Source organism: Triturus cristatus, chromosome 5_1 (assembly GCF_964204655.1).
Source record: "Triturus cristatus chromosome 5_1, aTriCri1.1, whole genome shotgun sequence".
NCBI lineage: Eukaryota > Metazoa > Chordata > Amphibia > Caudata > Salamandridae > Triturus > Triturus cristatus.
Genome location: NC_140587.1, coordinates 696,616,120 through 696,633,032, shown reverse-complemented (window position 1 = coordinate 696,633,032; position 16,913 = coordinate 696,616,120). Strand labels below are relative to the sequence as shown.

Genomic DNA, 16,913 nt, shown 5'->3' with positions numbered 1-16,913 from the left:
ATGATGTCCATACATTCAGGTGGCAGGTTTAGGTAGCCAAACTCTAAGACTTCAGGAGCCAGATTGCCAGGTTCAGCTGTTGCGGATCTGGGTGCAGAATTTCGCCATGGTTCTGCGTTAAAAGTGCGGGTTTGATCCGTAGCCTTTGATGCGGCACCACGGAAAGTTCTAGAAAGGTGGTGTACCATGGTTGGCGTGCCTATGTGGGAGCAACTAGGATGAGTGTCAGTGAGTGTTGTCGCAGTTTGCGTGCCACTAGCGGTATTAACGGCGCTGGGGGAAAAGCGTACGCAAATCTGCCGGACCAGTTCATCCATATCGCATTGCCCTGTGACTGCGGATGTGGGAACCTGGCGGCAAAGCTTTGGCATTTTGCGTTTTCGTTTGTGGCGAATAGGTCTATCTCTGGATAACCCCACTGTTGGAAGTACGGTTGGAGTACTGACGGATGTAGCTCCCACTCGTGCATCTGGTGGCTGTGTCTGCTGAGCAGATCCGCCATCTGGTTGTCCTTGCCCGGGAGGTGTTCCGCCATGAGGAATATGTTCCTCTGAATGGCCCACTTCCACATGCTCTGAGCCAGATGAGACAACTGTGGAGAGTGCGTTCCTCCCTGCTTCTGTATGTAGTACATGGCAGTCATGTTGTCCGTCCGGATCAACACGACTTTGTTGCACAAGTGTACTTTGAATGCCTTCATGGCTAGGAAGATTGCCATCAGTTCCAGAACGTTGATGTGCATCTTCTTTTGTTGCGTTGTCCATAGTGCCTGCACTGTGTAAGTGAGTACATGAGCTCCCCAACCCTGGAGAGAGGCGTCCGCAGTCAGTATTATTTGTGGAACAGGCTCTTGGAACGGTCGGCCCTTGCAAAGGTTTTGTGGATTCCACCAATGCAGAGAGTTGTATGCCCGACCGCTCACCAACACTAGGTCTTTTAATTGTCTGTGAGCCTGACTCCATTGACGTGCCAAGCACTCCTGAAGCGGGCGCATATGTAGTCTCGCGTGCGGGACTATGAAAATGCAGGAGGCCATCATGCCTATCAACTGCATAAACACTCGCGCAGGAAGGGAGTGTTGAGGTTTGAACTTTGTGATCAGCAGTTGCATGCTGTTGATCCTCACTAAATTTGGCTGAGCTGTGGCTGCCAGAGTGTTTATGGTCGCGCCCAGGTACTGTCGTACGTGTGCGGGTTGGAGATGTGATTTTGGGTAATTTAGTGAGAATCCCAGACTGTGAAGAAGGTGAATGGTGAGGGACATGTGGCTGGCACATTGCTGGGCTGACTTTGCCAGAACAAGCCAGTCGTCCAGGTAAGGGAAGACGTGAATGTGTTGTCTCCGTAGATGTGCAGCCACTGCTGCTAGGCACTTGGTAAAGACCCTGGGTGCTGTCGTTACTCCGAAGGGGAGAACTTTGAACTGATAGTGATGCCCCTGAATAGTGAACCTGAGATATTTCCTGTGTGATGGGTGTATGGGTATGTGGAAATACGCATCTTTCAAGTCCAGTGTGGCTAGGAAGTCTCCCTGACTGAGTAGCGGTAGAACCTGCTGTAGGGTGAGCATATGGAAATACTCAGAGAATGTAGTGGTTGAGGGGTCTCAGGTCTAGTATAGGTCTGAGCGAACCGTCCTTTTTTGGGATTAAGAAGAACAGAGTACACCCCTGTCGGTTGACGGGCACGACTTCTATTGCACCTTTTTGCAGCATACTTAGTACTTCCTGCTGCAATAATGCCAAGTGCTCTACTGACATAGGACGGTGCTTTGGCGGTATGTTGGGTGGAGTGGACGTTAATTCGAGACAGTAACCGTACTGGATAATGTCCCTGACCCACCTGTCTGTGGTGATGGTTTTCCAGACTGACAGGAACTGCTGGAGTCTCCCCCCGACAGGTGTTATGTGGTCAGGGGGCAGGGAGAAGGCGTCACTGTTTGTTTTTGGGGGAGGACCTGGTGTTGCCGTACCCACGTCCTCTGCCTTTGGTGCTGGATCCACGATATCCACCTCTGGTGGTTTTATCATAGTTACTTTGTGTGCCCCCTTTATTGTACTGCTGCTGGGACCCCTGACCTCCAGATGCTCCTTTATTCCGGGGGCGACGAAAGGAGCCACTACGAAACTGCTGCGACTGCAGAGCCCCCATTGATTTTGCAGTTTGTGTCTTTAATTTTTTCGAGGGTAGTGTCAACTTCAGGGCCAAATAAATAGTCTGGGTTGACCGGTTGATTTAAGATATTGTTCTGAATCTCAGGCTTGAAGCCTGAGATGCTCAACCATGCGTGCCTCCTCAACATGACGCTTGTGTTGATCGCCCTTGCGGCAGTGTCGGCTGCATCCAGTGCGCATTTGATGGACGCATTGGTAAGGAGTTGTCCCTCTCTGATAAGGAGCTCCGCTGCCTCTTTGTATTCATCTGGCAAATGTTGTAGCAGTGATTCTAGTGTGTCGTAGTGGGACCTATCATTACGGGCTAGGAGTGCCTGTGTGTTGGCAATGCGCCAGATGTTTGCTGCTTGCGCTGCTATCCGTTTGCCTGATAACTCCAGCACTTTGGACTCCTTGTCGGGGGGAGGAGCATCACCCGTTGTTTGTGAGTGGGCTCTTTTGCGAGCATTAGCAACAACCATGGAGTCCAAAGGTAACTGACCCCTAATGTACATAGGGTCTCCGGGCGCAGGCTTGTATTTCTTTTCGATTCTGGGGTTCAGCACCCGTGCCCTGGTTGTTTCTTTAAAAATGTCTTTTGCAGGTTTTAGAACTCCCTTCAACATTGGCAGAGTTTTGACAGTTTTCTCAGAGGAGGCGAAAGTGTCCACTAAGAAGCCTTCTTCTACAGTGTCAGAATGGAGTTCCACTCCATGATTGGCAGCAGCCCGTTCTATGAGGGCATTGAAGGCAGCAGTGTCCTCTGTGGGAGATGTCTTTATATTGTAAAGCTGCGTGTCAGGAGTATCTGGTGCGTTACCCTGGTCGGGGGGGGGTCATCCCATGCCTGATCTGGGTCTTGCAAGTGATCATCAGGATCGATAACCCCAGGGTAGGTGGTATCATCCCCCTACATAGTCCTCCCCTGCGTCTGCCTCTGAATGCGTAGGAGAAAAGGACGGTGGATCCTGATGGAAGGGTTGAAAGTGTTCATGAAGCACTGGTTCTGACCCTGCCGGCAATTTGTGTTTCAGAGGAATTTTGTAAGAGTCCAAGCCCCTCTCTGGCGTGATTTTCCGCTTGCGGAGCATCAACCTACCAGTGTCGGCGTCGATAAAGTGTGCCTGTGACGGCTCGATATCGGTTTGTCCAGTGGATAGGGACTGTGTTTGGCGGACACGTGTCCGAATCTCGAACATTTTCGGCGCCGTGGGTGGCGGCAATCCAAATGTGATGTGCGCCGGCGCCAAGTGTGATTTTGCGGCCTTGTGCGTTTCGGGACCCGACGTAGAGTGGAGGTCCCTGATGCGTTGCAACGATGCGGAGACCTGTTGCACGGTGAACGCAGATGGCGCCTTGGAACCGATCGGCACCTTGGAGGTAGGCGTCGAAGCGGCATCCGACTTATTTCCAGTCCTTGGGTCATCGATCCGAAGGGAGGTATCGAAGCTTGTCGGAGTCGATGACTTGGCAGGCGCCGCCGTCTTCGACATCGACGCAGACGGGTCGGCCACCTTGACCTTGGTGGGTTGGGCCGTAATCTTCGGTGCCACAGGCCGAGGCGCCGTGTGGGGACCGAGGGCCTTCTTCTTCGGCTCGGCGCCCGGACCGGTTGCGGTGAGCTCGGCACCGAAATCTCTTTTGGCGCGGTCGGAGCTTTGCCGGCGTCGAAGGAGTGGAGGGCTTCGAGGCCTTCGAGCCGATCGCAACCTGTTTCACTTTCGGTTTCGATTGAACTGGTGCGATGGACGGTTTCGGTTTCACTGAAGGGAATCCAGTCATCTTCGATAATAATGGCTCCTGTGAAATGTTCGAGGCCGGGCCTTGAGGCGGGGCCGAAGAACAGTGTGATCGATCTTGGGTAAGGCCCGCAGGCGATCCCTCGACCTGAGCCTTATGACGACTTAGTTTCTCGGCCTCCGTTTCGACGGGTTGGCCTAGCTCTTCGCTGGAGCTATCTTCCTCGGCCCCAAGGGCCTCATCGTAGTCTCCTACCTCTTCGACGACGTCTTCGCCCTCAAAGATCACCTCATCGTCGTCTTCCGATCGGGAGTCGTGTTCGGAAGCGTGGCTGGAGTCTACGTCTTCTACGCTCTCGGCGTCTTCGTCCTCGGTGCTAAAGATGTTGGCCGGGGCAGGCGCCGATTGCTGCACCTCCAATCTCGCTGCCCGTCGATTCAGGAGAGTCTTCTTCGAGCGGAACCGGGCGCAGGCCATACATTTCGACTCATCGTGATCCGGTGAGAGACATTTGTTGCATACCGGATGGACGTCGATGTGTGGGTATTTCGCGTGGCATAAAGGACATCTCTTGAAGGGAGTCCTCGATTCTATCGTCGATCGAAGTTCGATGTTCGGAGCAAAGCGGATCCGAAAAGCTTGAAGAAGGTGCTAAAACACTAAAGAAAATGGTCGATACCGAACGGGAACAGTACCGACGAGAACTAAAGGCCTTTTGGCTTTAAACTAAAGTTTCCTAACTTGAGCTAAGATAAGTACATCCGAACCCAATGGCGGAAAAAAACAATCTAAGGATGGAGAGGATGCCCATGCGCACTGTAGTCCAGGGGAGGAGCCACCTATCTCGTGATACTTCGAAGACTCTTCCAGGACAACAAATGTGCAATCATCCGGACCCAACACTAGGCGGCGATCTATGCACAGATATGAATTCAGCAGCCCACATGCCTCGAACCCATAGACACAAAATGCCTTATCCTCCCAACTCACATTTGCATCGGAGGAGGAGTATTCACTGTCAAGGCAGCTTCACTTTTCAAAACTACCACTCCCCACAACTTACTGTCCCTGAAGGCCATCTGTACAACCTGGATGTTTCATTTTTATAACCATCCTAGACTCATTTGATTATGGCCTAATAGAATTCTGGACTTTCAAAGCTAACTCGTATCCTCAGTGTAACATATCTCTTACCTTACAGTACTTAGAATAAATAATTAAAAAAAATGATGAATAGACAGTCTAAGGACCATGAAACTATTAGTACATGCATGCAGTATATTTTGTATTGGTCCTTATGGATTGAACACACTATACATCGTACACTTTTTCATTTGATCGTGGTCATAATTAATACGCTCCCAAATCAGAACCATTTTCCACTCAGTAGACTAAGCCAGCTCACCTGAATTCCCTATAAATGTTGTTAAAAGCGAGTGAAGCGCCAAGTCTCTTAAAAGCATTGGGGTGAAGTGCAAGGCTATAGAGGCGCTTAAAAAGTGACTTTGTGTTTACTGGGCTTTTCTCCTGCTGCTGAGGCGTGGTCTGCTTGATAGACCATTTCAGAAACTCCCTCACACACTGTCCACAGAAGTCTCTGAGAGTGCTGTCAATCGGGTCCACTATGCCATCCTGAAATAACAAAACATAAATAAAAACATTTTGCCTCATAAACTAGACTGTAATTATGTAGTAAGGTTTCAGTTTGAAGACATATCTGTAATATGATGCTTCCTATTCATCTAGACTGATGTGAAGTCATTAGCTTCAAAAGCCTCAAAACACAAAATAATATCCTCTTAATTGTCACATTGTTTGTAATGCTACCTTGCTAAATATGTACATATCTGTTAAATGTGAAGAAATAAAATGTTAAGGAAGGGACGAACACAAATGACCTTCCACAGCCGGACTTCAATATGGCTCTTTACCCAGATATTACACTGCGACGAGAAACCCATTTGGTGGGGCCATGCAACAAAGACAGATCGTAAACAAGAGTCTTTCTTACCCTGAAAGGTAATCAGAGCCATAGCTATGGTTACCTCCAGGGGAGTTTGTACAGTAATACCCACGCAGTTATGTACAACCCATGACAGAGCGTCCATCCAGGGGGAATATGGCTTGAAAAGACTACTGTGTTTTATTTACATTTATACTGGATCTCAGAAGTGCATTAGCAAGCTGATAGCATGCCACACTATGGAGTGGCAGCTTTGTTGGAAAAAGTGCTGAGTTTTGAGTGTGGCCTATGTGGTTTTCATGTTGGTGTTTTGCATGAGTAACTACAACGGTGCTCTTTTCTGATGCACCTAGACGTGATTGGGGAAAGGGGTGTGAGAGACAGAACGCATGCAGTTTCCATTCATTTATTGTGGAGCCTGACTGAGAGTATCTATTAAATTCAGCCAAGAGCAACTGAAAAGCAGCCCACAGCATGCATTGGGAGCAGGCAGTGATAGCAGATGCTCTAAATATTTCCCCATGAGAGATAGGTGAACAACCCATTAGGCATGCACTGTGTAGGGCCACTCACAATAAATGATCTGAGGACAGGGAGGAGCATCAACCCATTGGCATGCAATGGAGAAACACAGCTGCAGCAATGCTCCTTAGGGGCTACCCAGAAGAGATGGAGGAGTTATCCACCGACGTGTACTGGTTATAGGAAGGAGTAGCAGCTTAGTGACTCGTGGGTATGCACTGGATTTAAGAGGCGTCAAACGGTAAGTTATAGGCATGCAGCCGAGGTTGATGCCCTTCAGAAACCACTCAGAAGATACAGATTGTAGTTATACACCAGCATGCATGGTTACAAGAACCCATGGATTGAGGGTCACAGCTGGGTGAGTACCAGGAAAGTACTATCAAACCGGAGATTCTTCACCTTGTGAATCTCTCCAGCTGACAAACCGGATCCAGAATCTCTTGCAACAGCATGCACACCGTGAGATGGCCTCTATTTTGTGTCAGTTCCACCTCTGGGCATGTCGAAAAACAGCCTCATAAATGTACCTGTGTGCTAATGTCAGTCAATATAGAAGCTAAGGGTATGCTCAGGAATCAACCGTTTCTCATGAGATGGATGACCATTAATTGGTTGAAGTGAAAATAATAAGGGGAGCCTGATAAAATGTCCGCATAGAAAAAAAAACATTTTAAAAGAAAGGGAGCACAAGTCCTAAGCACCAGCTTGTCAGAGTAGAAAGTTGCATACAAAGGCTGAACCGGAGAATTTTTCTTCAGCCACACCCCTGCGTGTCGGAAGGTGGCGTCGGTCGACTCCGTGTCCATCGTCAGCACCTTGGTTGCTGGGTTGACATCGCGGTGCCTACTTAGACGCCATCCCTGCACGCTGCCGTCAGTTCTGACATGACTTTCCATGTCTGAAGAGCAGAGCCATAAAAACACTGACCACTGGTGTGCCATACTAGGGCACTGTAAGGGAGTCCCTATCCCCAAAAGTCAGTTCGCTGAGCGGGGAGGATGGGTGGGGCGGTAAGGAATCTATAACTAATATATGTCTCTTACAGATACATTGTTACTGAAGGTAAGTAACTTGTTCATCTAAAAGAGACTGTTAGTTATAGATTCCTTACCTTAGAATGGATACCCCAGCAATACCAACCCCGGAGGAAGGACTGCAAACCAAGTTTACACCAGAAAGTCCTAGAGGACAGAGCAGGCAAAGTAGCCATTCCTCCGGTCTTGACTATCCAGGCTGTAATGTCTGGTGAAAGCGTGCACAGAAGCCCACGTGGTCGCCTGGCAGGTGTCGATGAGTGGAACTCCACGCGACAAAGCAGTACTTGCTGCCGTAGCTCTAGTGGAATGAGCTCGCAGCCCAACTGGAGGCTCCTTTTCAGCCAAAGCGTAACCAATCTTGATACAAAGGACGACCCATCAAGAGATGTAAGGCTTTTGCACAGCCCGACCTTTCTTGGCACCCACATAGCCAACAAAAAGTTGATCGTCCACCCGGAAATCTTTTGTGCCGTCAAGGTAGAAGGATAGCGCACGTTTCGGGTCCAGATGGTGGAGTCTCTACTCCTCCTTGGAAGGGTGCAGAGGCAGGAAAAAGGTGGGGAGAGTAATAGTCTGTCCGATGTGAAAAGGAGTGACAACTTTAGGCAGGAACAAGGGTCTCATTTGAAGCACCACTTTGTGCGGATGGACCAAGAAGAAAGGGGGCTCTCACTCACTCTATGAGCAGAGGTGATGGCAACAAGAAAGGCTGTCTTAAGAGTGAGAAGCCTAAGAGGACAGTTGTAAAGAGGCTCGAAGGGAGTGCACATAAGGTAAGTCAAAACAAGGTTCTAGTCCCCTGAGGCATTATGAAGTAGATGGAGGAAAGAGATGAATAATGCCCTTAAAGAACCTACTTACAATAGGGGACTTAAACAAAGACGGCTGATCTGGTAGCCGATGGCCTTTAAGAGTGCCCAGAGCAGAGCTGTGCTGGGCCAAAGAGAAAAGGAACAAAAGAACCTAAGAAAGAGGGGCAGAAAGGGGGACCCCAGCCTTTGCTGTGCACAATGCCACAAACTTGTACCATCGACAGGCATATACCGTCTTAGTGGCTGGATGCCTAGCGGCCAAAATGACATTACAGACTTCGGGAGGAAGGTCAAAAGCTGTCAACTGTCGCCACTCAAGCTCCACGCAAGGAGGTGGAGGCTGGACAGGTTTGGGTGGAGGACCGTCTCCTGCAACAGAAGATCCTCCTGAATGGGCAGTCGGATCGGAGGATCGATAGCCATGCTCCGGAGCTCAGGGTACAAGACTCTTTGTGCCCAGTCCTGTGCCTCAAGTATGACTTTGGGCCGGTCGCATTTGATCTTCAGCACTCGGGTCAGAAGTAGTACAGGTGGAAAGAAACAGGAGGCCGCAACTACACTTGCGACAAAAAGCATCACCGAGCGAGTGCCGCCTTGGAAATTCCAACTCACAGAACTGCTGACATTGGGAGTTCTCTTCGGTGGCGAACAGATCTAACCAAGGCTCTCCACACTGCTGAAGGAGACCTTGCACCATCTCCGAGTGAACACGCCATTCGTGATCCACCGGCTGAGTTTGTCCGCTCTGGTGTTCAGAGAACCTGCCAGGTGTTGAACCACCAGGGTCATGCCCTGATGTTACACCCATGTCCAAAGACGAAAGGCCTCTTGACAAAGGGTCCACGACCCCACCCAGCCTTGTTTGTTGCAGTACCACATGAGCAGTGGTGTTGTCTGTGAACACCTGCACTGCCTTCAACTTGAGGGAGGGAAGGAATGCCTTCAGTGTCAAGCGAATGGCCCGGAGCTCCTACAAGTTGATGTGAAGCCCGGACCCAGCTGGAGGCCAGACTCCTTTGATCTCCGCTTCTCCCAAGTGGCCGCCCCATCCCAGGAGTGGTGCATCGGTCACCACCGTGAGTTCTGGTTGGGGAAGGGAGAGGGACCTGCCTCTGACCAAATCTTGGTTTGTTAACCACCACTGCACTTGTTGCGCAGTTCCCTTCGAGATCTGGACGTAGTCGGAAAGATTACCCTGATGCTGCGCACACTAGAACTTCAGGTCCCACTGCAGAGCCCTCATATGCCGTCTGGCATGATCAACCAGCAGGAGGCCATGAGGTCCTGCAGCCTCAAGGTAATTCTCACCAAAATCTGGGATAGAGGCTGAAATATCAAGTTTCATAGCCCAAATATCCCGGACTCGCTGCTCGGGAGGAAAGGCCCGACACTGCACTGTGTCCATTACAGCTCAGATGAAAGGGAGCGACTGAGAGGGAGTCAAGTGTGACTTCGGCACGTTGATAGTGGACCACAGTGACTGCATGAGGTCCACAGTAGTCTGAAGGTGGGAGACGACAGTCTGGGCGGAGCCCGCCTTCAATAGCCAGTTGTCGGGGAAGACTGGAACCCGTGATCTGCACATATGAGCGGAGACCACCGCCATCACTTTCGTGAACACCGAAGGGGCACTGGTAAGGCCGAAGGGGAGCACAGTAAACTGACAATGCTCGTGGCCTACCGTGAACCGCAGGTAACGTGTGTGGGCTGGCAGGACTGGGATATGAAAATAATCGCCCTGCAAGTCCAACGCCACCATCCAGTCTCCAGGGTCGAGAGCAAAGAGGACCTGAGACAAGGTTAGCATTTTGAACTTCTCCTTTGGGAGGAAGCGGTTGAGGGCCCTATCTTCTAATATAGGACGTAGGCCTTTGTCCTTCTTGGGCACCAGAAGGTAGCGGGAACAGCAACCACGACCTACTTCTGGCGCAGAAACCCTCTCAATAGCTCCCTTGGCCAGGAGAGCGGAGACTTCCTGGCGGAGAAGTGCCAAATGATCCTCCGACATGCGATCAAAAGACAGTGGCATGAAGGGAGAGGTAGTCTCGAAGGGGAGGGAGTAGCCCCTTTGGACTATCTGCAAAACTCACCTGTCTGCCGTTATGGATTGCCAGTGGGGGAGGTGATGGCGAATCCTGCCACCCACTGGCCGCTGATAGGCCTGAGGGGTTAGACTACGAGGGTTTGGCGGCAGCTGCTGGGGGGGAAAGGGTGGACTGGCCTGCCCGCTGGTTCCAAGACCCGCGTCGCTGGGTCCCACGTCTGTGACCATGTAGAGGTTGGGCAGCTTGCGTGGGCCGGTGGCTGGACTGGGTCGGACGAGGTGGGGTGCCCCTTCCATAGCCACGAAAGGCAGACTGTGGTGGACGGGAGGACGCAGCGAGGCCCAAGGATCTGGCAGTAGCTCGAGAATCCTTGAAGTGCTCCAGCGTGGAGTCTGCCTTGTCACCAAAAAGGCGACGGCCATCGAAGAGCATGTCCAGCAAGGTTGACCGGACATTCCCCGAAAAAACAGACATCCTCAACCAGGCGTAGCCAGGCGTAGGGCCGAAGGGCGACCAACTTGGCAATAGTTCCTCCCAGAGAGTCGGTGGTATCAACTCCACAGCAGATTGAGAATTTTGCTGCATCTCTCCCATCTGCCACTGACTGGGAGAAAACGGCCTGGGCCTCCTCCGGGCACTGAGGCTGCACTTGCGCAACCATATCCCAAACTGTATGGGTATAGAGGACCAAGTTGCATACAGTATTCACGGACCGCAGCGCCAAGCTGGTGGAAGAGAATATGCGCTTCTCAAGATGATCCACCTTCTTAGATTCCTTATCTGGGGTGTGGAAGGAATGCGCCCTTGGAAGAAAAGGCTTGGACCACCAAGCTCTCGGTGGAAGGGTGTTGGGTGAAGAAAATGGGATCGCCCAGGGCCAGACGGTGGCGGCAGGCAATCATTCGTTCCACAGGAGCCCCTGTGCTGGGCTTGGACCAAGTGCCCAGAAGAACGTCCGTGAGTGCTTCATTAAAGGGCAAGAGGGATTCAGAGGAGGTTGCCGCCAGTTGAAGCACCTCTGTCAGGAGGTTAGTTCAGATTGCCACCCTAGGGAGCTCCAGGCCCAAAGCCTTGGTTGCCCTATGCACCACCACTGCATAGGACGCTCCCTCCTCCATAGCCACGGTAGGGGGAGAAAGCATGCCAAGTTCTGGGGAGGTATCCAGACCACAGGCATCACACAATTCCTCTCTCCAGTCCGGTTCTCCCAGCTGGTCTATTAAAGGATCCAGCGAACCCTTCCAGTCCTCTTCACCACCCTCAGGGCGATAGGGAACACCCAGGATGAACAAGGAAAAAAACATACCCTCTGTTGTCTGGTTCGACGTCGGCTGACGTCGATCCGGTTCCGGGTCCATCTCAGGGATGAGGATGGGGACGGCATCAGCAGGGGGCATAGTCACCAGGATCGGCGCCGGGGAAGGTAGAGTAAGGTCTGCCGGCAACAATACAAATCTAGGCCTGGATCCATGGGGGCTCTCCGGTGCTGGGGCCAAAGCCGCCGGCATCAAAGGCCCAGGGCCCCCAACCGGCTCCGCAAGGCCCAAAGGCGCACCAGCAGAGTCGGGCTTCCCAAACACATGGTGGAGGGCCTCGTACAACGTGGGCAGGGGACGCTCTGGCACTCGGAAAACGGGGGGAGGCGCGGAGTCGTCCCCGAGTCAGGTGCCGGAGACAGAGCCTTTGAGCGACGACACTCCGAGACCCGCGTTGCGTCAGCTGACCGACGGGGAGAAGGAGACGAGCGATGGTGCTTCTTTGCCGCCTTCTTGACTTACCCGTGGAGTGCGAAGACTTGGACGAGGTTTGGTGGCTCCACGACCAGTCTCAAGACCTTCCCCTTGAGCGAGACCGGGAGTGACGCGAAGCTAACTGCTGGTTCCCCAAAAGCGTTTGGGACCGCTCCCGCAAAGACTTCGGGTTCATGACTTCGGGTAGTGGTCACGCTCCAGGCACCAGAGGCACACGAGGTGCAGATCCGTCACAGACGTCCGCTTGTGACAGGAGTCACAAGGCTTGAATCCAGTCCGACGATGGGGCATCCCTCGCGCATCTACGTGAATGGGACCATTGTTACTTTAAAAGGCTTCATCATAGGACTGCTACAACATCCCTGCGCAGAACAATGCCTTGGATAGAGCATCATCTTATGTCTTTCCATTGTGATAATTCTTATTCGCTCACATTTCCCCCTTTTCCTTTCTGTGTGTTTAATATTGAATATAGATGCCAAACCTTTCATTTGCATATTTGCCTATACAATACGCATACATATGGCCTGCCTGACTAATCCTGAGGAATCAGGATTCAACCCACACTGATCATGTATCGGCAACCCTGAAAAAACCCCTTCAAATTATTAATAACAAAAAACATCAAGAAAAATGCTCTATTTTTGAGTTTCGATGCAGAGAAGGAATTCGATAAAAGCAAATTGGGCATACTTGGAGGAGACCCTTAAAGGATCCAGCTTTCGTTCCAGATTCCGAGCTTGGCCCTGATAGAGTAAAATAACCCAAGAGCTAGAGTTAAGGTAGCAGCACCTTCTTGTGACCACTACTCACACAGAGGAGTAGAAGGCAAGGTTGCCTACTCTCCCCTTGCTCTTCACTCTATTATATGGAGCTGAGGGTAAAATGGATGTGGATGAAAGGTAACAAAATCAATGGGTTAAGATTGGAAAGAATTTACAAAAACTAATCATGTATGCTAATTAAGTACTAGTGTCAATAACTAACTGAACCCAATGATATCAGCACTAATAGGGAGAAAGATTCTGGGAAGTATCTGGGTTCACCTTTAACTTACAGGAATCCCGGATATTGAATATCTCCACCCCATAGAATCAGCAGGCCCACATATCTAAGCAGTATCTTCTACAATGAAGCATTAATCCATTCACATACCTGGGAGTGCAGATCTCGGCCTCTATAACTGTCATGGCATGCTGGCATCTCACTCCACCAAGAATACTGTTATTGCTACAAACATATGACTGATACTGCATTTTCACTGCACTGGCCAGTGGTTGTAGGCGAGTGCCATAATTATAATAAAAAGAGATCTGACCCATAACACTAAGCACCAGACTAGGTTGAGCTAACGCCCAAACGTACAAGTTACTTACTTCGCTAACGATGTATCTGATAGAGACGATTCTAGCCGCAGATTCCTTAACGTAGAATTATCCCCAGGAGTGAGACTGGACCCGGAAAACTTTCTTGCCCAGCATCTCTGCGTGCCGGGGGGGCGGCACCACGCGGCTCCGCCCGACGTCCTCCGCGGGCTTGACGTCAGCGAGGTCACATAAGCCCCACACCGGCTCGCTGACGTCAGTTTGCTTCAGAGAACTTTTCCGCGCCACAACGCGGAGCCATCACAACAAAACTGAGGAGAGCATGGGAACAGTGTGCGAAAAAACCAGAGAAACAAAGTAGAGAAAAACAAAAGGTGAGGAACAGCACCAGTTGGCACCAGAAGGCTACAACAGCAAAGCCAAAGCAGGAAAAGAGCAGAGCACCACTCTGAGGAACAACCGTGCAAACCAAGGCGACAGCACCAGTCGGCACCAAAGCACCATAAGGCCAGAGAATCGAAGCCAGAGCAAGAAAAGCGCAAAGCACCACTCCGTGGAACCACCGTGCAAGCCCAGGCAAGAGCCATCCTGGAGGCACAAGCATGAGAAAGAGCCGTGACAGAAAGAAAGAAGGTCTGCAACCACAGAGTGAAGGGCCACAACCCCAGAACAGAGGAGCAACAGCCATCCATCCCCAGACTACACTGCTAAGGAGGGCGATAACCCCTGAAAGGAGTAGGAGGCCAAAGGACAGGCAAAAGATTGCCCAACGAAGAAGACCGCAAGGGGATCAGAAACTCTAACAACAGAGGGAACAGAGCAAAAGTAGCCACGCACACTGGAGAGAAACTAGCTGGAGGGATGTCGAACCGGAAAAATACGAAGAAGACACCCACAGAAAACAAGCCACCCAGAGGGAGGCGACTGCAGAAACCCAAGCAGAGGGTCCTCGCAGAACGGGGAGGAAGGACGGGTTGTGAAGGAATCTGCGGCTAGAATAGTCTCTACCAGATACATCATTACCGAAGATAAGTAACTTGTGCATCTGATAGAGACTACTAGCCACAGATTCCTTAACAAAGAATAGATACCCTAGCCATACCCAGAAGGGAGGAGGGCCTGCGAGAGAGCCTCCCCACCAGGAGAGACACAGGGCCCTAGCAGGGAACGTATCACAGGGACAAGAAGGGAAAGGCCAGGATACCCTAAGCCCAACCAAGGGAGAACCGCCCAACACCCCACAGGGGCAGACAGCACCCGAAAAGCCGCAAGGACACAAGGACCACCTCAAACCCCAGGGAGAAGGGGTAGAACCGGAGGCAGGGCCCACCGTAAGAAAAACAGACACAGTGACAGAAATGAGCTGAACACACCTCAGCCACAAGCAGCGGACAAGGCATGAACGGCTCCACTGCTAATAGCGCAGACGGAAGAAGAAAGGTACAGGTGCGCAAAGCCCCAACGGAACCAGAGGCAGGGGCACAAGGGAATACATCAAAGGTCACAACAGTGGAGTAGAACAAGCAGAGCTGCACAGGCATACGCAGCCAGCAACATCACGGAACGGAGCACCCAGGACAAGCCAGACGCCAGCCGAAGGCAGAGGCCAGGACACACTCCAAAGGAGGGGCCGGTCCAGAAAAAAAAACAAAAAAACAAAAAAAACAAACAAACACCCAAACCAACAAACAAACAAACAAAACCAAACAAACACCCAAACCAACAAACAAACAAACACCCAAACCAACAAACAAACAAACACCCAAACCAACAAACAAACACCTAAACCCAAACAAACAAAACCAAACAAACAAACAAACAAACAAACACCCAAACCCAAACCAACAAACACCCAAACAACCCAAACCCAAAACACCCAAACCCAAACCCAAAACACACACACACACACACACCCCCTCCCCACATTGGCCAATCAGCCAATAAAGAAGACACAGAAAGCCTAATCTCAGGACCTACCGGGCTTACCAACAGCCAAAACCACAAGTCAAAAAAGGGCCGGATCAGCAGCCAACAGCACCAAAGAGCCAATGAAAGGACCCTAAAGGCACACCAACCACACAGAACACACAACCGGGGCTAATCGTTACTAGGCCCCAGGAAACAACGGGAGAACACCTCCCAGAACACAGACCGACATCCAGGTCAACAAAAGTGTCATTGAAGGGAAAGTCAACCAGCCGCTCTCCAACGTTCTCAGGGAAAACACTATCCCTCAACCAAGCATGGCGACGAAGGGCCACTGAAGAAGCCATGGTGCGACCAAGCACCTCAGAAATGTCCAGAGCCGAGCGAAGAATAAACGCCGCCAGCTCTCGGCCATCCAACACATGGTGCCGCAGATCAGCGCAGGCACCCTCCTGAGAAGCGGAAGACAGAAGGGACTCCGCCGAATCCCACAAGCAAGAAGTGGCCCTGGCCAACATACAAAGCATGTTAAGCGCCCGCAAGGCAGCATTGGAGGAGGCGAAGATGTTGCGCCCCCAGGAGTCTAACCACCGGGCCTCCCGTGACGGGGGAGACAACACCGATGGCAAGGAGGGAAAGGGAGTCTGTAAAAGAGGGCCCCTGGTAGAAGGGTGGAAGGAAAGGCAGACAGGATCATGCGGAGCAGGACGGTGGCGGTGCAGAAGAGGCTGGGGCACTGGGTTCCCCGTGGCAGGATGCCCCCAAGAGAGAATTATGGAGCGAAGCCTCGAAGGGAAAGAAGCAACGCCCGTCCACCAGAGCCCTGATGGAGAACCTCCAACAAATGATCTGTGGGGAAATGGGCAGCCGGGTCACCCATGTGCAAAATCCCCGCAGCCGTGGAGACAGCCCGGGCGAAGGCAGCACTCGCCTCCGTAGGGCAACGAGGTGGGAGAGCAATTCCTCTGTCAGCGACAGCTGTAAGCTAAGCCTGCCGTTTCCCAGCCCAACCGGAGGACGGAAAGGCCAAGCCCGGAATGGGAGAAGATGAGTGGGGAACCTGAGGCGCCTCCGGGGAAGACTGTGGGCACAGGGACGGAGAAGAGCCGTCCTTGGAAGACGCCGGAGAAAAGGCCACAACGCAGTGTTCCGTCTCAGAGAAGAAGAAACAGAAAACAGTTGCCGAACCTCTGGAGAAGCGGGGGGAGTCCGCCGATGAATCAACGACCTGGCATCGGCACGGCGACGTGGAATCCGCCACCGGCGTCAGCTCAACGTCGACCGGCGCCGAAGGGGACGCCGAGACGACCTCTGCCATGACTTGCGCAGCGGGAGAACGAGGTTGGAGCCGGGACGGACTAAGAACGGCGCCGAAAAGGCGCCAACTCGACCTCCGACGAGGCAGCCGCCTGTGGGGAGAGACGAGGGGGGCCGGGGACACTCCCCGGCCCCTAGCCAGCCCCTGCGGTGCCGCCAGGGCCAGCACCCGCCAGCGCCTGAGCGGTGTCAGATCGGCCTCGGACAAGGACGCTGCCTGCCCAGAAGACCGAGGGGGACTCGAGGACGAGCCCCGGCAACCTCCCGTGACACCACAGGGACCCCCACGGGGGGTTGCGGCGAGGCAGAGGTGCCGTGG

General features: G+C 52.0%; 1 protein-coding gene across 3 annotated transcripts in view; it reads right to left on the bottom strand.

The window, feature by feature from the left end:
• PRKDC (protein kinase, DNA-activated, catalytic subunit) overlaps positions 1-16,913 on the bottom strand; it is a 2,754,228-nt gene that overhangs the window by 2,223,493 nt on the left and 513,822 nt on the right. For all 3 annotated transcript variants that reach the window (XM_085605657.1, XM_085605658.1, XM_085605659.1), the window contains one exon: positions 5,299-5,525. In XM_085605657.1, the coding sequence (XP_085461783.1) occupies positions 5,299-5,525 (227 nt within the window). The remainder of the gene's footprint in view (positions 1-5,298; positions 5,526-16,913) is intronic.